The 16777-nt window shown below is 39.7% G+C and overlaps 5 protein-coding genes across 5 annotated transcripts in view; 2 read left to right on the plus strand and 3 right to left on the minus strand.

The window, feature by feature from the left end:
* Positions 1 to 330: 330 nt before the first annotated feature.
* Positions 331 to 6751, minus strand: LOC104806136 (guanylate-binding protein 3-like). The gene is given in 16 exon segments (XM_010530868.1): positions 331 to 729; positions 794 to 1574; positions 1644 to 1850; positions 2161 to 2238; positions 2366 to 2978; positions 3087 to 3172; positions 3345 to 3467; positions 3605 to 3739; positions 3810 to 3899; positions 4288 to 4473; positions 4586 to 4687; positions 4905 to 5018; positions 5117 to 5260; positions 5378 to 5443; positions 5638 to 5799; positions 6394 to 6751. Coding segments are annotated over 16 exon segments (3225 nt in total). The 5' UTR covers positions 6670 to 6751; the 3' UTR covers positions 331 to 667.
* A 1895-nt stretch (positions 6752 to 8646) lies between these two features.
* LOC104806138 (protein NRT1/ PTR FAMILY 5.2-like) lies at positions 8647 to 12232 on the plus strand. The gene is made up of 5 exons (XM_010530870.1): positions 8647 to 8906; positions 9294 to 9511; positions 10485 to 10778; positions 10858 to 11120; positions 11217 to 12232. Exons 1-5 carry the CDS (start codon positions 8681 to 8683, stop codon positions 12100 to 12102), a joined length of 1887 nt encoding a protein of 628 aa, XP_010529172.1. The 5' UTR covers positions 8647 to 8680; the 3' UTR covers positions 12103 to 12232.
* Positions 12197 to 13595, minus strand: LOC104806137 (transcription elongation factor 1 homolog). Its single transcript, XM_010530869.2, has 5 exons — positions 13489 to 13595; positions 12898 to 13027; positions 12742 to 12812; positions 12614 to 12635; positions 12197 to 12525 (listed from the first exon to the last, which is right to left on the minus strand). Exons 2-5 carry the CDS (start codon positions 13008 to 13010, stop codon positions 12405 to 12407), a joined length of 327 nt encoding a protein of 108 aa, XP_010529171.1. The 5' UTR covers positions 13011 to 13027; positions 13489 to 13595; the 3' UTR covers positions 12197 to 12404.
* Positions 13596 to 13820: 225 nt separating this feature from the next.
* LOC104806140 (28 kDa heat- and acid-stable phosphoprotein) lies at positions 13821 to 15936 on the plus strand. Its single transcript, XM_010530872.2, has 8 exons — positions 13821 to 14063; positions 14707 to 14747; positions 14851 to 14937; positions 15040 to 15126; positions 15229 to 15263; positions 15403 to 15488; positions 15557 to 15622; positions 15727 to 15936. Exons 1-8 carry the CDS (start codon positions 13997 to 13999, stop codon positions 15759 to 15761), a joined length of 504 nt encoding a protein of 167 aa, XP_010529174.1. The 5' UTR covers positions 13821 to 13996; the 3' UTR covers positions 15762 to 15936.
* A 123-nt stretch (positions 15937 to 16059) lies between these two features.
* The window catches only part of LOC104806141 (adenylosuccinate lyase), a 3486-nt gene continuing 2768 nt past the window's right edge, over positions 16060 to 16777 (minus strand). Inside the window, exons 10-11 of the mRNA XM_010530873.1 lie at positions 16760 to 16777; positions 16060 to 16418 (exon numbers count right to left, since the gene is read on the minus strand). Coding sequence (XP_010529175.1) covers positions 16200 to 16418; positions 16760 to 16777 — 237 coding nt within the window. The 3' untranslated portion in view covers positions 16060 to 16199. The remainder of the gene's footprint in view (positions 16419 to 16759) is intronic.

A 16777-nucleotide genomic window follows, 5' to 3' on the forward strand; every position in this document is an offset into this window, starting at 1 on the left:
AGCTTCCATCTCACCGTCTCGTCTCCATCCGGTAAAATTTTCAAGTCATTTTATTATTGCGTATTTTTTTCGAATAGAAAAAAACTATAATTGGCCTTGAAATTATCCGACGTGACACAATCACAAGAAAGTACATACAAATAAATAATTTTTCCCTTTTTTTTTAACCTAAAAAGAGAGAATTTAATTTTGTCATAGACTCGTCGGCAAATTATCTCTTAGCTTGCATGATACATGTTTCCAAGTTCCAACTACTTAAAATGAGAAAATCGAAAGAAAACGTTATAGAGTCTATTATAGAAGAACAATATAGTTTTAAAAAAAAATAAGAAGGCCAATAGAGAGATCAATGTCAACAAATATAATATTACATTGTCCAATTAGAACTGTCAAACAAATAGCTTTGACAAAACACTCAGAACGAAAACAAAAAACCAAAGGTCCGAACTCAGAAAACATAAACATCAAAAACCAACCAGATCATTAAAAGCCACATCATCACAATACCCAAGAAAAGACAAGAGACACTCTCACATGAAACCCGGTACACTATTATACCCAAGCCTGGGGGGCTTGGCTTCCTAAATCAGATTCCATTTCCTAAATCTCTACCGACCGAAACTCGTATATCAAAGGACATGTTACGTATATACTACTGTACGGGAACTCAAGATTTCCGAAGAACGTGCTTTTCGTACAAAGCGAGGATCTCTTTCTTGCTTAGGTTACCTCGGTTCAGCCGCAAATGCCCGAAATTGCAGAAGAAATCAAAAACAATTCTTGCTTAGTTCACCTCTGTTCAGCAGCAAATGCCCGAAATCGTGCTTTGTCAGTTCCTGTTTCAGTTTCTGCACTGTGAACTTCTTGTAATCCTCCTCTTCACCATTGTTTTGCTGCTGGCTTTGGTTGTCCTCTTCACCATCCTCCCCTGTCTGGGTCGTGGTATTGATGATCGTTCGGGTTTTTTTAATTGACCTAATGATTCTTTCGCTACTTTCCATTTCTGATCCGACACCAACCATCTCAACGTCATCATATTCCTCTGTTCTTGTCCGCTTGCCACGTGTTGAAGCCGACGCCCTGATTTTGTTGTCTAATGCCGATTCTTTCAACCTCGCTTGTGCAAGTTCTTGTTGAAGCTGATCAAGGTTCGCCTGTGCAGCTTGCAGCTCGAGTGAAAGACCTTCGGCTCTTCTATTCGCAGCTATATGTGCCTTCCTTTCTTCGTCCAATAGCTTCTCCAGTGACTTCACATTGTGAGCCCTCTGCTCATTACTCGTCTTCAACAATGACTCGATTTCTTTCTCTCGTTCCTCAACTCTCGCCTCAAGAACAGCTACTTTCGAGACAGCGTCCATCTCGGATACACGTAGTCTGTCCAACTCGTCCTCCAGATCAGTTTTCTGTCTCTTTAGATTCTCCATTTGCCTCTCAGCTCGTTCGATCTTGGCTAGTCTTTCGATTGCCAGTTTCTGAATCTCGTTCTTCTCCTTCTGGGCAGTGGCAGCTTCAGCCCGAGCTCCGTTCTAATCTAAGCTATCAAATGCAATTTTATATATATATGTTGAATGTGTCTAACACGTCGATATAACACAGTGAATGATAACGTAATTAAGTGAAAAGACGAAAATAGTGTCACTCACACATCTCTCTTGGACTTCATCGAATCTTTGGAACTCAGACCGGTACTTTTCCTCCAGATGGATTTTCTCCTGTTCTAATATTTTAGCCTCTTGCTCGTATGATAGAGCCTTGGTGTTTGCACTTTCTAACTTATCAACCAACTCCCTAATTTCTAGCTTCAATGATGATGTCTCTACATCAAAGCTTTTGAGCTTTGACTCCGCTGCCTGCAAAAGGATAAAATCACATAAACCTAAGACACACGTTCAAAAAATGCTCAACTGATCCAACGGCCTTAAACACAACACACGGTCACATATACATGCACATGTATGCTGTACATTGATATATTTGTGCACCATTCAAAATTAGAAATATGCACAGTTTGCTTAAAAAGAAATCTTTTTTTACATATGCAAAAAAAGATTTGGGAGAATAATGGAATAGGCAGATGCATACACAAGGGAACAATTATACGGGCGCGGGATAATCAGGAAGAGTAAAATAAATAGAAATGTTGTATTCCAAGAATTGCACCTTCAATTCTAGTCTTAGAGTGGTCAAGGTCTGCTCAGCTTGCTCAAGTTTTGTTGCCTTCTCCCTTATTTCCTCTTCCTGCATTTCAATAACAGTAAATTGATCAACAGTCCCAGATAGAAACCTAACAGAGACTTGTCCACAACAACAGTTAAAAAAAGGACACAGAGAGAGAGAGAGAGAGAGAGAGAGAGAGAGAGGTAACCTTTTCAACCAATGTGCAATTAAATTCCTCCCTAAGAGAATCTTCCCTCAATTGTGTTTCCTTGCTTGAACGCTCTTGCACTGAGGCAGCTTTCTCCAGAGCAGATTTCGCCTCTCTAACAGCAAACTCGTACTTCCTTTTCCATTCAGCTGTCTCCTCTTGAGCGGACTTTGCCTGTTCCCTAGCTGCAGCAAGCCTAGCTTCAGCTGATGTACTGCGTGACCTGAGAACTTCAATTTCTGAATTAACCTGATCTTCAACCGCTTTCTGCTTCAAAACAATCTGGTCATATTTTCTTTTCCACTCTGTAATGTCTTGTTTGGCAGAATCCAGGGTTTTCAACAGAGCAGAACATCGCTCCTTCAGTGAACTGTTATCACCCTGCAGATTAGTTATGCGGTTTGTATATTCATCTGCCAGCTTCCTCTTATCATTGATGGCATCATCATAACGCTTCTGGTACTCTGATTTGTATTTCTCGCTATCCTCCAATTGCTTGCTAAGTAGCTTCATCTTATCTTCAATAGAACGGCATTTCAACACAAGGGAACTCTTCTCTGAAGCAATGTTATCTATAAGCCTTTTGGTGAGATCATATATTGGGCCTTCCAAGCTGCATGTTTAAACAGGATCAAACAAGTCAGAAAAAAAGACTTGAAATACATCAACTAACACACCTAAATGTAAACGAAAATCAGTGGGGTATAAATGGTAGAAAAACCTTTGTTGCAAGAAAACAGCAAGTTTCTGCCATTTTCCTGGGCCATGACAGGATGCATCATACTCTGAGAAAAGAGCTTCTAATACCTGCCACACAGTATATTGAAATGAATAACACGTTCCCCTAATGGCTGAATTTACCCATTCAAATTTTAGAATACACATACATGCACTGATAACATATGTATGAACTGATAACATATGGTGGTTCATTTGGAGACCAAAAAAACAACCAGAAGTTTAATAATTGATAGCTTACCTTAACAACATTATCTATACTGGCATCAGAGGCATGGCAAGCAGCTCTCAGCCGCTTTTCCATGCTCTGGATAGTACTTCTACATCGCAAATCTGCCTCCATGAAAGCATTTCTTTTATAATCCTGGATCAGCAATAGATGGTCGGTATCAACAAATCACAATGAGAGAGAGCAACACATACGAAGATCGAGAAAGCAAAACTATCTTCATAAGACGAAAAACCAATTCTTGCTGAACGATATGTTTTCAAACCCATTACTTCAAAGGCCTTTTTGAAAAACTTGTGGAGGAGATCCTCATATTTTTTCCGTGCTGAACCAGCCCCTACAGCACCAGCATTAAACACAGCCAAGGCTTTTTGAATTGCTTCTTCATGTGCTTCCCTCAGCATACCCTACAAGTAAGTAACATTTGAAAATGATACGGCAATTAAGACTAATAAGAAAAACAAAAAAAGTACTCACTTCCTCAGGAGGCTTTGAATGGTCAAAAGCAGACATATAAGCTTCTGCACCAGAATCATAAGCTCTTCGACACTCAGCCTCTTCAACACTCTACAAAGCAAGGTAAGAGCAGTGATTGTATGAAAGAATGTGCAACAGACTACCTTCACAATGCATCACTAGGTACATCCCAACTGAACCTCAATAAAGTTTAAAGTGCAAAAGAGTATGAACGCCCTAACTCTATGAAAGAATCTCGAGAAAGCGAAACTTTTTTAATCAACCACATTTAACCATTAATTTAGCATTCTATATTTATCAGAAAACCATGTTCGTATTGTCGTTTCCACATGAAGCTAATCGGACTGCATCCACGACTATCCTTTTCTAGCTTCGAATCTCTGTATACCATTCAAGAAAATAAATGCTTATGCTAGTATTGGCTTTAGACTGAAATTCTTCCACAAAGAAACATTTCCAAGGGTAAGAGGGATCAAACCTGCCAGGAGGAGGTTATGGTGGGCACTGCCCCGTTATTCAAAGCATCCAGATACGACTGAGTAACACCAACAAGAATAGGACCTGTCATCACAGTTGGCCCAACCTGCTTGGGTCTTGTCCTCTCAAAAACAAACTTCGTCAATGCATCCAAGCCAGCTCTGAATTCAGGTCTCAATTTGTCCAGCTGATTAGAGAAGTGCAAGGATTTCAGTGTATACAACAAACTGTTAAATAAAGACCAAAACAGTCACAGCAGAAAATTAAACCAGCCAGGACATGCATAAAAGGAAACTAACCGAAATTTGATCAAGTCTCTGGAGCTCCCGTTCGTTACTCAAAGGTCTCACAAGAGTGAAACACTCTCGATCTGGAAATAGCGCCCGAATGGAGTCACGGATCTGCAAAGACCATTTATTTGCATTTACATTGACTAATAAGAATTCCAGAAAGAAGAATTTCATTATAATGACACAACCAACTGTCCAAGCAACCTTTTAAAAATATATTATGGCAGCTCACCAATAGTCAATCACAAGTGCAATATTGAGGATCAAACCACAAAATGGGAGACCAACTAAGCGTACTAGAAAAACTAAGAGCAAATGCAAGTATTACCTCATTTTTAGCAGCAATGTCCTTCCCCCTACCTTGAACAGGCCGTAATGCAAGTTCCAAATAATCACGGGGTGTTATCTTATGGTTATCCTCCACTAGATCCAAATAAAAGTCCTACAAGTAAATATCTTACAGTTAATAAACTCCATTGCAAACAAAACATATACTATTGATCTCCATAATCAAGGTTCAAACAATTCAAAACAGATTACCCTCAAGAGCCAGACAAAGATGGGGGAGAACTGTCCAAGCTCGGAGGCAGAACTCTTGCCTCCAGATGCTTTTACACGGATATGCTTTGTCATTTCAGTGACAAGAGAGAGACGATCGAGTGCAGCTTCATCAATACCTCCCATCTAACATAAAATCAAAAGAGATGCACCAGGAAACAATATTATAAAGAAGAAAAGCAAACTGCCCAGGACGGGCTTATTTTATCCTAAAATCAAATTCAAGTTGGAAGATGTATCAACCTGATTGTATATGAACATGCTAGACAAAAGAACTGCTAACGAAAATATCTGGGTGCTATATGTACCCTGCGACAAGATAAAGAAAGACAATCAGTATATAAAATTTGAGGCCAAAGAGAGAGCTGCGTTATGCCAGAAAGAAACTATAAAAGAAGCAATAGATGATAAGTCTTTGACAAGCCAAAACTGAGGAACAAAAGTTTCCACAAAAATGCCAGCATGAAACACAAACAAGCTTGGAATTTTAACTCCTTACTTACCGTCTGGTCATATGCATCTATCCCTTCACTATCTAACAACAAAAGATTGTACTCAGTTCCATCAAGAGCTGTTCTCCTCAGGGGAGTACTCCACAGCCAAAGCCCCTTTGTACAAGGCTTGTGTGTTGATGCTACTTGAAATCCACTGCTGCGTCCAAGAAGCTACGAAAAGCAAACAATTGAATGGCTCACTTAGAACCAAATGCATGCTAAAAATGAAGGCGTGGATGTAAAGTTTTAGCAGGAAAGAAAATATAACTTAAAAATGTAACAGCAAAGAGAGCCATCATGAGGCTCAAAAGGAGAACATATACACTAATGTTGTGGGATAAAGACAGTACATTTCGCAGACAAACCAAAGCCAATGTAGTTTTTCCAGTGAGGCAGTGATAACATCAACAAATGCTAAACGTTAAGACTTAAGAGAGTACTCTTTACAGCTAAAAAGAACCATAAAAGACGTGGAGAACTAGGAGTCTAGGAGACGGATCCTTGACACCAATGCCTATTTGCTCGCAAGGAAAACAGTAGCTCTGTATCACTGCAATCTGAAAATTCCCGAAATTTATCATTCAAAGCCTAATAATCCAACTCAGAAATGTAAAGCAGAAAACCTAATTTGACAAAAACCCCATATCCTAAATCACAAACACTAGACTCAAAACTCGGTAAAACAAACCAAGCAAACAAGCCGAACAGTCCTCCAAACTCAGTGTCAAACTGCCAAACCGCGTTCAATGAATCCGAAAACCCTACCTGATTCAAGATGAAGCTCTTGCCCTGTCGAGCTCGACCACAAACAGAAACAACACCAATTGGCTCCTTGACGAGTTGCAGTGTAGCAACGGCCTCAGGATCCATCCGAAACTTCCCCTTCTCATCACAGTAAACGAGCCGGATCGGCCTCGCCGGCCCCGTCACCGCAGAAGACGGCACCGCCGGGGCAGAAGACGACGAAGAATATGATACCGCCGACGGAGAGGCCGAACCGGAGGGAGAATCCTTCCCTCCTCGGCCAAAAATCCTCATCATCTCGAAAAACTTCCGAGGAAAGAAAAAGAGAGAAGAGCGATGTGAGAGATTCGCGTCAAAGAGGCTTCGGACGCGAGGTACACCTGCGAACACAATTATAAAATAACCGTTCTGTACAATATTATGTATGAGGGCGCTTCATCGGCGGTACCAGGGGTAGTTTTGTCATTCCACTGGTCTCATGCCTTCTGGCCTTTTTCGGGACATTTGGGCCTTGGATCTTAAGCTTAGGCCCATTAAGGCCTGCTATTAAAAGTTCCATAGCTGATGGGCCCAAATTCCGATAGATCACCGGATCATTCGAATTATGATTGATTTCCATGAGTTATTTTTGGGTTGGGTGTAGAACAAACCGATTCGGTTTGGTTCGGTCCGGTCTAGATTATTAAGATCTCAAAAAAAAAATATTTTGATTTGGTTCGACTCGTTTTTAAATGAGTTACAACATATTTAGTCTTAATTCGGCTAATCTAGTTTGTAAGTTGAATGAGACAACTCGTGATTTTAAATAAATATATTAATACTAATAAAAAAATCTCGATTTAAATAAAAATATTATGCACACAAAATGCGGGTCTAAATAATGTATTTTATGGTATTTCATTACAAGAAATCTGGCATTTGGTCCCAATATTATATACATGAAATTTAAGAAATGATCGGTAACAAATGGGCCTGGAAGCCTATTAAATGAAATAAATGGACAGCCCACTTATCAAAATATGTAAACAGGCCAGTATCTGCCGTGGCCTTGTGACATAAATTACTCGGTCCAATGTCATACAGTATGTATAATTTGTATACATTTTTTTATTTATTTAAAAGCTGTCGTGTATTTTTCCTATAAATTACAAAACACAGTGTCTCACTTTCACCAAAAATGTCTGAACACGACTATATAAATATATTCACGGGATTTAATTGTATCGGCTGGATACAATATATAGCGAAAACAATGGACACGATTTAACACATACCGACCAACCTGGCTATCAAGAAATCAATAACACATGAATATGGCGGCATCTCTTCCAGATGCAATATTAACAAATATACGATATTTATTTAAATGGTTGTTAACTATAACATATGATAGAAAGAGGGAAAACAGAACCATGCATTACGCGAAATGAGGGCGGTCTCGATTCAATCTATACATAAAATAAAATAAACTAAATATTATTGCGGGTTGAATATTAAAAAGCAGCACCGGAATTTTTTTTTATTTGTCTCGTAGCAAATTATTTTTTTTTTCCCAATATCGCAGGTTGAAAACAATATATAATGAATATAAACGTGCAAAATTATTTTCCACCTCCAAGTCAAAAGATTCGGAGAAACCCAGGCTGTCCGTAGAAATATCTGTCTCACAGAAAAAAAAAATCATTATAAAATTTTGATTAACAAAACCCAGTGGCCTTTATTTCATGAATTTGTACGGTGGTCGAAAAGCATCCTAAACCATTACAAACAACAAAATTAAATCCCACTTGTGTTTAGCGAATTGATTAAGCAATTAATCACTCTACTCTAATCGAGGTTCCCGATTAGTTTTCACGTACTACGAAGGAGGTTTAATTAAAATAACACCAAGAAAGGTTTGTTAAGTTGTCAAAATCATTCTAGCGTTAAAATAGATTTACTTATATTTACTTAACCTACAAAAAATAGAGTTTACAAGTGAAGATTTAAAAGTAGTTTTTCTTAGTAATCGGGATATTCACCAAGAATTGCAAAGCAGAAAAGTTTTTTTTTTTCACGAAAGAAAAATCTTGCGTTTTTAGAAATTCGGTGTTCCACTCAAAAGCTACGATTTCCCACTCTTATTTGGCCACATATATATATATATATATATATATATATATATAGGTAAGAGATGAAAGTATATAATAATAGAAAACCCTTATTTGACTAATATAAATAATATATATATAAACCAAGAAAGGAAATACATCAATAAGTAATTAATATCTCCTATTATATATTTTCGAAGACGCAAGAGTGCTGAAATATGTGTGTGTGTGTGTGTGTGTGTGTATATATAATTGCCGAGAAGAAACCCCACGACTCAGCTCCCAAAAAGAGTAGACCAAGAAAAAAAAAAGGAAGAAAAAAGGCCATGACAGTTGAAGAAGCAGCAGTGGACGATTACACGAGAGATGGAACAGTGGATCTTAACGGAAATCGTGTCCGAAGATCCCAGAGAGGCGGCTGGAAAGCTTGCTCTTTTGTTGTCGGTACGTATAAAGCCCTTTAATATATTACGTTATATAATCCATTAATCTTATTGAGTAGTAATCGTAATTAATCGATGATAATACAGACCTGCTTAATCATAAATATGGTGAGACAATCCCATATATATAGTTTATATATAGTCATCTCTTCTTACACTCTTGAAACAGTTGTTTCCTTCTTCAAGCTCGTATGCAGTTTGATAACTCAAAATGTTCCTTCGATGCGGAAAAAAAAAGTTTTTTTTTTCTATTTTTTAATGGCGACATATCCCACTAAAATTGGAAATTTATACGTCAAGATTCATAATTTTTCATTCAAGAATCGTAATATTTTCAGTGTTTTTTTTTTGTCTGATGCATATATATATATATATATATAATATACAGTGTATGAGATATTTGAGAGAATGGCGTATTATGGGATATCGAGCAATCTGGTGATATTCATGACGACGAAGCTGCACCAGGGGACGGTGAAGTCGGCGAACAACGTGACGAACTGGGTCGGAACGAGTTGGCTCACTCCCATCTTGGGTGCTTACGTGGCAGACGCCCACCTCGGACGCTACCTCACCTTCGTCATCTCTTGCGCTATCTATTTCTCGGTACGTACGTACCACTCATCTATCTCCGTACTATATATCTATATATATTAATGTCTTTATACATAATATTCCATTAAAATTGATAGTTCAAATTCACTGCTAATATTCCATTATACATAATACCCATCTATCTCCAAATTCACTGCAATTATAGTTCACTTGTATATATGTGGGTGTGTATATATATGTGGAAGCTGAAGAAAAATCTCCGAAACAGGATAAAGATAAGAGGCGGTCCAATAAATCCGACTTTGGGGTCAATATGTCAACCCTAAAGATCCCATCAGAAAAAAAAAAGAAAAGAAAAAAGGTCAAACGTTAGCATGTTGTTCTTATGTATATCATAGTATCAGGTATGCATATGTCATTTCCTCCACGCATATCGACATATATAAATTATTGTCATAATATATTATATAATCACACGATACATACATATATGTGTGTATATGTACACACACACGCAATATAAATACATGCCTACATGAATGTCCAACCTAAATTTCGTTATCACGATGTTGTTGTGGGTCGTATTATTCCCAACTTTGAAGTTTTTGTATTTCTAGATAAAAACAATATACACCGATACATGATTATTATTATTATAATATTAATTTCATAAATGTGGAATCTTCTCCTGGTCAGCACATGTCATTTTATGAATTTCGTAAAAAGTATTCCAACAAATAAATCGATAAAATAAAATAAAATTAATTGTTAGGAAGACCAAAACGTGCCAACTTGCATGTTGTTTGGTCTTCCAATGTCGTTTAGTCTTTATCCGCTCATCGAATATCGGCGGTTTCTTGGACGTACTCTGAGGAACCATGCGTAGTCTAGGGTTATCCCCGCAACCAAACAAGTGCCGTGTGGACCTTACCAATAGAAAAATAAATCAAATTTAATAAGAAATTTTAGTATTATTTTTTATTCCGTCGAAACTGCATCGGGTTACGACGTCGTTTTCATGCAGGGGATGTTACTGCTGACGTTATCAGTATCACTCCCGAGCCTGAAGCCACCGGCTTGCACCGTTGAGGACTGCCCGAAGGCTTCGACGTTGCAACTGGCCGTCTTCTTCGGCGCACTCTACACACTGGCCGTCGGAACAGGCGGCACCAAACCGAACATTTCCACCATCGGAGCCGACCAGTTCGACGACTTCCACCCTGTCGAAAAATCTCACAAATTATCCTTCTTCAACTGGTGGATGTTCAGTATCTTCTTCGGCACCCTCTTCGCCAACACTGTCCTCGTCTACATCCAGGTATACCTATATATGTATGTATATAACGTTGATTTTGAGATATATGTTTGTTATATGAAATGGGTTTTGGAAAAATCAGGACAACGTGGGATGGGCATTGGGATATGGTCTTCCGACAATGGGTCTTGCCATTTCCATTACCATATTCTTGCTGGGAACTCCTTTCTATAGGCATAAGGTTCCAACCGGCAGCCCTTTCACGAAGATGGCACGTGTCTTTGTCGCTTCACTTCGCAAATCCGCTCTTTCTTTACCTTCCGACACAACCCTCCTCCATGAACTCCCCCTCGAACATTACGCCTCCAAAAACGCCTTCATAATCCGACCCACTCCCTCTCTCAGGTCCGGATACACACACACACACACATGTATATATATATATATATATATCAGATTAGTTCCATTGGGTTTCTGATGAAAGATTCGATTTCGATGCAGATTCCTGGATAAAGCTTCGGTGAAAACAGAGCAAACGCACCAATGGAGTCTCTGCACAGTGACAGAAGTGGAAGAGACAAAACAGATGCTGAGGATGTTACCCATCCTGTTCGTGACTTTCGTCCCGAGCGTGATGCTCGCCCAAGTCAACACCCTCTTCGTGAAACAAGGCACCACCCTCGACCGGAGCCTCACCCCTCGCTTCAGCATCCCTCCCGCCAGTCTCGGCGCCTTTGTCACCTTCTCCATGCTCGTCTCCATCGTCCTCTACGACCGTTTCTTCGTCAAGATCATGAGAAAACTCACCGGAAATCCACGTGGCATCACCCTCCTTCAACGCATGGGCATCGGCCTCGTCCTTCACATTGTCATCATGACCGTCGCTTGTCTCACCGAACGGCACAGGCTTAAGGTCGCGGCAGAGCACGGGCTCGTTAACCAGGCGAAGTCAACACTGCCCTTGACGATCTTCGTCTTGCTCCCTCAGTTTGTGTTGATGGGTATGGCTGACGCGTTTCTTGAAGTGGCAAAGCTCGAGTTTTTCTACGACCAGGCGCCCGAGAGCATGAAGAGTCTCGGGACATCGTATTCGACCACGACTTTGGCTGTCGGGAACTTCCTGAGCAGTTTCTTGCTCTCCACAGTATCGAAGATAACGGAGAGACGTGGAAGAGGCTGGATTCTAAACAATCTGAATGCATCCCGGCTCGATTATTATTACACGTTCTTCGTGGTTCTGAATCTGGTGAACTTCGTGCTGTTCTTGGCCGTGGTTCGGTTTTATAGATACAGAGCCGAGGCATCGGATTCCATGGATGCCAACCAGGAACAACTCAAGGTGATGGGTGCGAAGGAAAATGAACAAGAACCTGGAAACAAGGCCTAAATGTCTTTTTGTTTTATCTGTACGGAAAGATTCACCTTAACATATTTCGGAAAATTTCAACAAAAACAGAAACTAAAAAGGGAATGATATGAGCTGATGAGACATTTTTAAGATTAAGTCATTAAACACAGGTTTTGGTTTTACAAGCAACATCATAAGACAAATGTGGTGGTTTTTAACTGTTAACATGGATAGAGATCAGGATAGAGATCAGGTAGCAGAGATGCGCCTTTATAACACATAAGCAACACCAAGAGAATCTAAGGTTTTACTTACAAGAAGACATTGGTAAAGACACGAGATCAATAGTTGTACTTCCTCTTGACAGGCACGTGATCTTCTTCCTCCTCTTCTTCCTCTTCTTGCTCGACTTCGTCTTCAATGGTGTTGACCCTCTCACATTCATCAATCCATTCGCTGTAGCTGCAACGGTTTGAAAAGGATACAAGTCCATGAATCGAAATCAACAGATACAAAAATTTAGGCAGAGAATGATAGTAGATGGACTTACATGTCTATTGGTTCGGTCAGAGCTGTTAGAGAAAAGAAAAAAGAAAAAATGAATCAGGCAAGTTATAAGCATATAATTTCATGGCTCTATTAAGCTAATCAAGAAGTTTCAACTGCCAACAAGAATACCTGTGACAGTAGTGCTAAAGCTTTCTTGACAGATTCTACAAGAGGCTTCACCGATCAAGTTCTTCATATCACTGAACACAATGCAATCCCAATATCAAATTCGAGCATATGCCAATATGCGAAAGACAAAAAAAGTTCAATGATTGGATGAATTACATCCGGCATTCGACACTGGTTCCATGGTTGCAGAAGGGACAGCTGAATACTGTATCAAGCTTGTCCATCCGCTTTGTAGGAGCAGGCTTTGCCCTTGACTTCCTCTTTCCCATGGTTTAAGCTTCTTCCCCTATTTTCATTCGAAAAAAAAATAATCAATATTTCATATATCAAGAGAGAAATCACCACCACAACACCATAGATGCTTCATACTGCACAAGAACTGGATGATAATTTCAACACCCATTTGAGAAATTGACAAGGCGAGATTCGATAAGATAAGACATCACACGCAATTTATAGGTACAACAAAGAACATCGATTCTCAAACACAACCTAAATAAAAAACACTTCAACCAATCTTCACAATTGCTAACTGGTACTTGAATCTCGAAAATCCAAATCTTCGGCTAATCTCCGAATTGCCCAGGATTCGAGAACAAACCCTAGTTTATAAAATTAGAAGCAGAGAACGCGACCAGGCAAATCGTACAGCGAAAATCACAGCTTTCGCCAAAACAAAAAGAAAGTTCGACAAAGATCCAAATTTAAAACTTTAACCAGAAATATGAGATCCCGGATCGAGCAAACCTGTAACTTGCAGATCGATGCCTCCTGGAGGAGCGTTGCAGAAGCCCTAGACTGTACCCAAGAGGTAAATTAGGGGGAATTGGAAAGGGGCAAAGAAATTATTTAATCATGAGATTTTGCTATTTCCAATCCGATCTTGATATTTCCAGTCAAGGGCGGAACTTCCAGGCTAAGTACGACGTCGTTCTATCAAACTGAAGCAAAACGAACTGACGGCCGTCATGCATTTAACTTCCACGTGTCAAAATCCTAAAGAGTTATGTTCTACCTTTCAGTGTACTTCCCACACGGTAGTATTGCCAATCACAAACAAAGAATCTGAAAAAAATCCCACAGGGGCGCTAGGGTTTTCGTCTCCTGGTCGGAAGAGGACGAGAACCTCCGCCACGTAAACGACACATCTTTTTTTTTTTCTTTTTAAATCTCGAATCGATTCGAGATCAATCATCAAAAGCCCTAAATTTTTTTTTGGCTTTTGCTTCGATTTGTTACCATTTGGTTTTGAACGATGGGGAGAGGCAAATTCAAGGGGAAGCCCACTGGGCAACGCCACTTCTCTCATCCAGATGATTTGCGTAAGATTATTTTTCGCTTTTGGATCGTTTTATAGGGGACTATTGAGAAAACATTCCACTTTTACAAATACAGGGCTGTTGAATGTTCTTGAACCCCTTTAGAAAGCATAGAGGAGGTTTAGGTTTGCTATTTCTCTGTGTTCTGTAGATTTATCGGAATTAGATTTAGTGAATTTCATCGGAAGTTCTGGTTTCTCTGTCTTTTTCGTTTGCTGCGTTTATCTATATGGGTTTGTCGTGGATGAGCTTAAGGCCGGAGATTTCGTGTCCAATTTGGTGGGATTTTGATGTCATGCTTTCATAAAGCTTTGAGCTTTGATCTGTGGAGTTTCATATCATCTTTACCGCCTGTTTATCTGTATTGATGGATTTAGCTGTATTTGATTAACTGAATTTTATGCTTTCACCAAGCTCTGTTCTATTGAAAGATGCGCTTGTAAAGTATTGCCGGGATCTCTTCTTGTTCATCCCTTTGAAAAATATCTTCATTTGAGCTTCTTTTATCCTCTGGTCTTTGTTCTTTTTATCTTCATTACTTCACTGTCTAGTGTCTGCTGCCTTTCTCGAGTTCAGCAATGTCCCTCTCTCTCTGTTGTGAAGCTACTCATTATTATATTTTGATCTCTGTGATATCAATATGCAGGTGCTGGCACATCTTCAGCACGTCCTCGATCATTCAAACGGGTATTCTCCCAGGTCTTTGTTCTTTTACGTCTGTGCTGTTTATGTGTGTTCTTTGAATTGTATGGTTGATAGCCGGATCAATGGCCTTTGATGGCATTCTCAGGATGAAGCCGAGTATGAACGTGAGCAAGAAGAAGACAAGGAGGAGGAGGTGGAAGAGGAGGAATCGGGGGAAGATTCCGATGGAGAAGTTAGTTAAAAACCATGTGTCTTCTCTTCCTTTGTAGTTTCTAGTTATTTGGGCACAGAAACTGGATCTTGGATATGACATCTTACCTTGATACAATGCCAGAAGAAGAAGAAAGGGCATGAGAGTCTGATTGAAGTTGAAAACCCTAACCGAGCAAAACCAAAGACCTTAAAAGCCAGGGACCTCGATGTAAGTTTGTTTTTTTATTCCAGCCAATTTCTTCGGATCTGCTTATACTTAGTACTTACTGTTATCTTGTATCTGACATATCCTTCTCCTCCCGATTCTCAGGTCGGTAAAACCACTGAACTTTCAAGGCGTGAAAGGTCTGTTTTTTGTCTACCGAACTCTACTATATGTCTGTCTTACTTTTGTGAACATGGGAAGAAAAACGTGATGTAAAGGGAAAGAAACAGTCATAAACACTCACAGTTCCATCCATTTCGATCTTTGCGTTGTTTACAGAGAGGAACTGGAGAAGCAGCGAGCCCATGAGCGGTACATGAGGCTGCAAGAGCAAGGCAAAACCGAACAAGCGAGAAAAGATTTGGGTCGGTAAACTATTTCTTTTTTCTTTTCCATTCCTTCCAGCCATTGATGATTTCTCTCGTGTTTGCAGATCGTTTGGCTCTAATAAGGCAACAAAGAGAAGAAGCTGCTAAAAAGCGAGAAGAGGAGAAAGCTGGTACAGCATCTTTAGACGCCCTCCAATCCCTTCTTAACTCTTCTTTCCGTTTTTAGGTGCAATTACTAATTCTCTGCAATTTCAATGCATTGGATTTCTTCCAGCAAGGGATGCAAAGAAGGCAGACGCTCGCAAATGAAGTTACTAAAAAAAATGAAACCCTTTTGTTTTAGTCATTATAAAAAAGGGTTCCCTCTGGTTTATTTATTCAAGAAAACATAATGCTTGTTCTTATTTTACTTCTGGACAGATTGATAAAAGAAAAGTACCCGTGGCTTATAACTGAGATCAGTAGGCATCTCCCGTTTCATTAATGCCCATTTCGTTTTTTCTCTATGTAACTTTATCTCGTTTTCCATGCATGTTCAGTTTTCTGGTGATCAAGGATTAGGTAAATTCAAAGCCTTTGTTAAAACTCAAATATCTCATCTTTAGAAGAAAGCACAATCCAGAATGCCTGGTTCACTTTGCTCTGAGGCTTAAGATGCATAATTCATTATTCTTTCAGTTAAAAAAAAGGGGGAGGGGGGGAATCAAAATTCAACGGCTCTCCCGCAAGAACTGGTGATGGCCATTATTAGTTGCCAAAGTGGAGAGCTTGGTCGACGGCCATGGCTAGAGCAGAAGCAGCACCCACATAGGCGTGAGGAGTTAGCTTCAAAAGCTGGCCTTTGGCTTCTTCCGGCAAATCCAACCCTTTTATGAACTCTCTTATTCTCTCTTCTGTCACTGCTCTTCCCCTCGTCAGTTCCTTCAGCTTCTCGTACGGCTCCGGTACTCCATATCTCCTCATCACCTGTCCACGTTTTTTTTTCCGTTAACCCCAACCAAGAAAAAAAAGATTGAAACTTGCAACTAGGGTTGGACCCAAAAACCTGAATTCCTCGGAGAGATGAGTTCAAGTACGAGTAATACAAAATTACCCTTTTACTCTTATGGTTAAAGGGTATTTACGAAAATGTCATTGTATATACACTCTTTTTTAACTCATCATTTGACCTGAGATTCGAGTTCGGATTCGGGTACCCTTGAAAATCCCGGATACCGACCCATGCCCACCCTACTTGCGAGCACAAGGCAAAATGTAGAAGGAGTAACGCTCTAAAAGGAGATGGAAAGGGAAGTCGAGAAATTTACAGTTTGTATCGGTTCAGC

Source organism: Tarenaya hassleriana, unplaced genomic scaffold (assembly GCF_000463585.1).
Source record: "Tarenaya hassleriana unplaced genomic scaffold, ASM46358v1 Cleome12, whole genome shotgun sequence".
In the NCBI taxonomy this organism is placed as follows: domain Eukaryota; kingdom Viridiplantae; phylum Streptophyta; class Magnoliopsida; order Brassicales; family Cleomaceae; genus Tarenaya; species Tarenaya hassleriana.